General features: G+C 40.1%; 1 protein-coding gene across 1 annotated transcript in view; it reads right to left on the bottom strand.

Annotated features, from left to right (window-relative positions):
- LOC109474318 (extended synaptotagmin-3-like) overlaps positions 1 to 5,729 on the bottom strand; it is a 10,910-nt gene that overhangs the window by 2,278 nt on the left and 2,903 nt on the right. The window contains exons 2-4 of the mRNA XM_019774608.1: positions 5,450 to 5,491; positions 3,799 to 3,933; positions 318 to 394 (exon numbers count right to left, since the gene is read on the bottom strand). Of these exons, the coding sequence (XP_019630167.1) occupies positions 318 to 394; positions 3,799 to 3,933; positions 5,450 to 5,491 (254 nt within the window). The remainder of the gene's footprint in view (positions 1 to 317; positions 395 to 3,798; positions 3,934 to 5,449; positions 5,492 to 5,729) is intronic.

Below are 5,729 nucleotides of genomic sequence, written 5' to 3'. Positions count from 1 at the left end.
ATCAGGCACAGTTCTGGATAGTCTCTATTGTACCCAGAACCGTGCCTATCTAGTTCTATGCCTGAATGGGTTAGGGTTAGGATCAGGCATGGTTCTGGATAGTCTCTACTGTACCCAAAACTGTGCCTATCTAGTTCTATGCCTGAATGGGTTAGGGTTAGGATCTGAGGAACAGTTCTGGATAGTCTCTGTGTATACAATACAGTAGATTTGCCCCAGGCATGGTTCCGGATATGCCTGGGCTATCCAGAACCATAATACAGGGATAAGGCAAGAGGGTAACACATGATTAAAAGGATTAAAGACTGCAGACTTACATGATCTCCATGTCCAGGATAATCTCATTCCTGTGCACATGCTCTGTGTAGACCTGGATCCCGCCTACTCTGGGGGGCTGGAACAACAGCAGAGGTACACTTTAAACAGTCGTACAGTTTGCACTGATGTACTGTTTAAATTGTTTTTTCAACGTCCAAACAGTACCCGTCCAGTTGCAGCCGTTATACGGCTGAATTGATGCAGGGTATCACATAATAATCAATAAACAATCACAAACAATTAATTAAGACATATGATAACACATATTTGTTCCACACATTTTTTGGAACTGTCGCAAGGGTCTGTGCAGCTGCCATTCGGCACCACAAGGTGACCTCAATACGGCTTTCCCCAACCGAAGTTAGGTACCCATTCACACCTGGGTGGAGCGAGGAAAGTTGTGTAAAGTGCCTTTCCCAAAGAATGTCTGAGGAATGTAAGGAATTGAAACCTGCAACCTTTTAATTTATCTGCTCTCTTTAACCACTCAGGCATTTGATGCCACTAACACAATTAAACTGTTAAGCTTTTCCAATTGATAATTAGATCCAATAATTCTAGCCTCCGTAGCAGGCTTATAGAACTGGGGGTTTGGTGGTCTTTGGCTGTTTTCTGATTAGCCCAGTTCTAATAAAAATGGGGGTAATTCAACCAGGCCGGCTATGTTGTCTATATGCAATCAGAAAATAGCACATAAAAGCTCCCAAAGACCACGAAGACCCCCCAGTTTTTGGCATGCTATGGAGGCTACAATATTTCTACATATTGTACTGTGAATTGACATATGTATTCTAGATGTAAACCAGTGTAGCCTCCTAGCCTCCATGGTTAAAACAACAAGGAATAACTCTTGTCACCACAGATACAGACAGTCATTACTCACAACATGCATCTGTACCAGGCTTGTAAGTCTGGAAACATTCCAACTTCTTACTCAAGTTTCACAGGGACACTTTAAAGACCCTATTCCTGACTACTGTAGGTCTGATTGAAACAGGAAAACTATCAAAATACTTCATTTTCATTCTCCATGATCACTGTCTTTTAGTATTGTGCATGCACAACAATTGCAGACATATACACTGGAAAAACATTCTTGCTATACTTACTTAAGTTTCAAAAGGCCATTTTAAAGAGCCTATACCTGACTAAGCCTGTACAGTGTAATACAAAGTATGACAAGTAACTGCAAGAATTCTGTGTCAGACGTTTTAGATAGCATCTGCTACAATGATCTTTCATCAATGATTCAATCATTCAAGTGTAACCTGCATATGAATGAGTATCTGAAATGGAGTGTAAAATTAATTAATGAGTAACTGAGGAAAATCTAGGTCTGATTTTAAGAGTTGGTATAATATAAGACTAATATATAAACATGTTCATTTCCATTGTGAAGAGATGGGTGTTTTAATAACATACAGTACATAGCTGACATTAGGGGCTGTACATGTCTGTCATCATGATATCATGTTCACTCTATATGTGGGACTAAACATAGGGCAAACATAGGGCTATTTTAGGTGGGATATTTTGGGTCATGATAACAACAGTAACACTAAGCATTGCTGTACCAAGGCCGCACAAAGTCATTTCATCGTTTTTCAGACATTTCAAGGTGAAATACAGCAAACAGACTCATAAAAGCAGAGGGGAGGGAGGAAAACTTGAATATGATCATTATCTATGACATAACACCCCCGTATTCAGAAAAGCTTTGTAAATTCAGTTGCTTCAGTGAAGCATATCATAAATAAGAAAAATCCAACAACCAACAAACTTGATTTGTGTGGCCTTGAATTGATCTAAGTTCTGAGTATTTAGCTGAAAAATCAGGCTCGAAAAGTGGCATTAATTTATCTGACATCACCTGTACGATGTGATAGTTTTGGTGAATACTTTTCAGAAACATTAAGAATTCATCCATTCAAAGCCTTTCCACCACCTTAAACTCCCATCTCCATGCATTTTTCATAACTTCTGATCCACATCCATAATTCACTAACTTCCTCAAGAGCTTTGAGGACTGAGAAAGGAGTAAAATTGGGCAGGAAGCCAGAAGCAGTAGTAAATCACATCATCAACACAAAGAACTTAGGCAGTAAGTTACAACTGTTACAGAAGTGCTACATTTTAAGTAGAAGCAGGCAGACTGTAGCAATGTGAATGATGTGCTACATAACACATGATGCTTTTGCCACATGTATCCTGCATCAGTACATGCAGGTTCAGATAAAGAGGAACTACAGTGTATAGCTACTATTTAGATGGAAAACAATCAACACAAATCACTTGCAGTATGTGTTGCAATCAAATAGTGCTACATTGTGAGTAAAAGCAGACAGACTGTAGCAGTGTGAATTATGTGCTACAATGTAACACATCATGGCATTGCCACAGTATAAACAGGTTCAGTGTTTGAGAGAATAACAATCAACTGTTACAATGTACACCACTGACTTCAGTATTACTTTAGTAATAGAAATGCTACATTTAAACTGAGTAGAATCAGACTGTAGCAAATTGTGAATAATATATATCACAATCCTCAGTCAGTGCTACAATGTGACAAATGAGTGTAAATGAAGTGCACTGCCACAGGAGAATTGTTGGGGAGGATGGTTGATACAATGTAACAGATGGAGACATTTAAACACACAATCAGCACAAGTCAGCCATGCAGCAAACTGTGACTGAACCGCTACATTCTAACAGACTGTGGCAATCTGTGACTTGCAGATCAGAGTGCTACATTGTGTAACAATAACAGATTGTGAGTGTGAGTGTAAAATGATTTTTCAGACATGGGTGCTCAAGAGGTTTAACAGACAGAGGGAGAATTTGTTTCAGACATCTGCACCAGGAAATGAACCACCTGTTCAATAGTCTTCAAGATGTCAGACATTGACTCTTCTCCTTTTGAGAAGTGTGGAGCTCTTTAACATGTTTGATGTCTTTTTTTTTCTATCATGTGCTAATGTAAACAATGGATCGTAACACTCCTGGCTAATCATTGGTTTACAGCAACTGCAAGGTTCTAACTACATGTAGAAGTCCTGATGGTGGAAAGAAGATGCCGGTGTTACTCTTGTTTTAAATGACTGGAGGTTGTTGTCAGTGATCAGGCCGACCACGTTGTCTGGGAGACTGTTCCAGATGTGTACTGCATCCCTGACCAAAGCTACAGTGTGTAAGGTACTCAGTTTCACCTGTAGTAAGTTAAGTGATGAAAGTGACTTTCCCAGGCTAGGGACTCAACACTGGAGATGGCCAGGGAGTCAAACTCAGCACCATTATCATCTTGAATAAATAAAGGCATAAACAAACAAACAAACAAGCGGCTCACCATGTCCCCGTGCATGATATAGGTACTTACTGTACCTCTTCCCCTATATAAATCAAGTATGAAATAGATTCAAGCCAGGGATTCAAACCCAGGACATTTAAATTAATGAACAAACAAACAAACAAACGTCTCACCATGTCCCCGAGCATGATGTTGCTGAACTGGAATGACTTCAGCATCTCGTGTGAGTCTTTCACCACCGGTTCCACCGAGGTCCTTAAGATGTCCTCCACATACCTGCCTACATACGGCCACAGCTGGGCTAGGATCTACGGAGTAAACAAATAAACAATAAATAAACAAACAAACAAACAAACAGCATGTCGTGTGAGTCTTTCACCACCGGCTTTACGGAGGTTGTCAGGATTCCCTCAACATACCGGCCGACATATGGCCACAGCTGGGCTAGGATCTATAGAGTAAACAAATAAACAATAATAAACAAACAGACAAACAGCATCTCGTGTGAGTCTTTTACCACCGGCTCAACTGAGGTCCTCAGGATATCCTCCACGTATCTTCCAACATACGGCCACAGCTGGGCTAGGATCTGCACACGAAATAAACAATAATAAACAAACAAACAGACAAACATTGTTGCTCAGGATATCCTCCGAGTATCTGCAAACATGCAGCTGGGCAACTGCAAGGATCTACACAGGAAATAAACAACCATAAACAAATAAACAAACAGTTCCTCGTGGCCCTCTTCAGGGTTAGTGACCGGCATCACTTTGGTCATGTGACCCGCAACCTGGTGGCCATAGGACAAGGTCAAAGGTGAGAGGGTGAGGTGAGAAAATAGCTGAAACAAGATATTTAAAAAGTAAACAATTCATTGATTCTTTTTTTTATGGGAGGGGAGGGAAAATTTCCACAACATCTGGAATAGACGCAGATGCTATGAACCATTAAATTGGATCTGTGCAGCCTAATATATTTATGATATATCATAATTGATAGGCCCAGAGTATGAGGCTTCCCTGGAGTATAACCTGTTATTCAATCAGGCGCTACGTTTGTCTGGAAGTCTGGCTGGGAGGATTACTATTTTTACGGGAGGGGTGGAAATAAGGAGACTACTAAAATCTCTATCTGAGTAAAGAGACTCTTTTTACGACAATCTCTGATTTTCAAGGTACATGACTTGTATACATCCTTGTTCCTGTAGCCAGACCTGTGCCTTGTGCTGTGTACCAGTTTGCTGGACTTGAATCCGGACCTGAACCTAAATATGAGTTTACATTTGTAGGTACACAGCACTTCCCATGCATATCCAGTTCTGTTCTATGTCTGAATGGGTTAGGGTTAGGATCAGGCACGGTTCTGGATAGTCTCTATTGTATCCAGAACTGTGCCTATCTAGTTCTATGCCTGAATGGGTTAGGGTTAGGATCCGGCACAGTTCTGGATTTAGTCTCTGTGTATCCAAATCTGTAGATTTGCCCCAGGCACGGTTCTGGATACACGTGGACTATCCAGAACCATGCCTGGGCATAGTTCTAGAGCTGGAAAAACAAACAGGTTCTGCAATCAAAAGGTTGGATTTTCAAATGTTTATATTGTCAAATTCAATTGTTTAAGTATAGCTACATAATGGCAGGCAATTCACATTGTAGCTGGTTTTATGAGTGCTGCAAAGTCAACAATTATAAAGTTCAAGTGAAAAAGCACACATTCAACCACTCTTAACAAGCACCCTTCCAAACAAGTTTGTTTGGAACAGTCATGGTACAATAAACTGAATAATACTTGATGTAGCCACTAGAAGTTTGAACTTCTCACCTTGTTCAGCCATTCTGCTCTCTCCACATCAGGAAAGTACACCTGAAACACACAACAAACACATCAGAAATTCAACCACACTTATTTTTTTTCAATAACATAGTGAGCATTGAACAGAAAGCATGTAATGTGCTTATAGAGACACTTGTGAAACATAAAAACATAAATACAGGTTGAGTGCTTGCAGTTGATTCAGAACCTGAAATCTTGACAGAAAAAAATTGGACACGGCAATACCGNGAAACAACAACTAAATGGTATGGCCTATAAGAACATATTG

The sequence above is a fragment of the Branchiostoma belcheri genome, unplaced genomic scaffold (genome assembly GCF_001625305.1).
Source record: "Branchiostoma belcheri isolate BF01 breed outbred unplaced genomic scaffold, Haploidv18h27 scaffold300, whole genome shotgun sequence".
In the NCBI taxonomy this organism is placed as follows: Eukaryota; Metazoa; Chordata; class Leptocardii; order Amphioxiformes; family Branchiostomatidae; genus Branchiostoma; species Branchiostoma belcheri.
The sequence above is the reverse complement of the archived record's forward strand: the minus strand, read 5'-3'. Positions and strand labels throughout refer to the sequence as shown.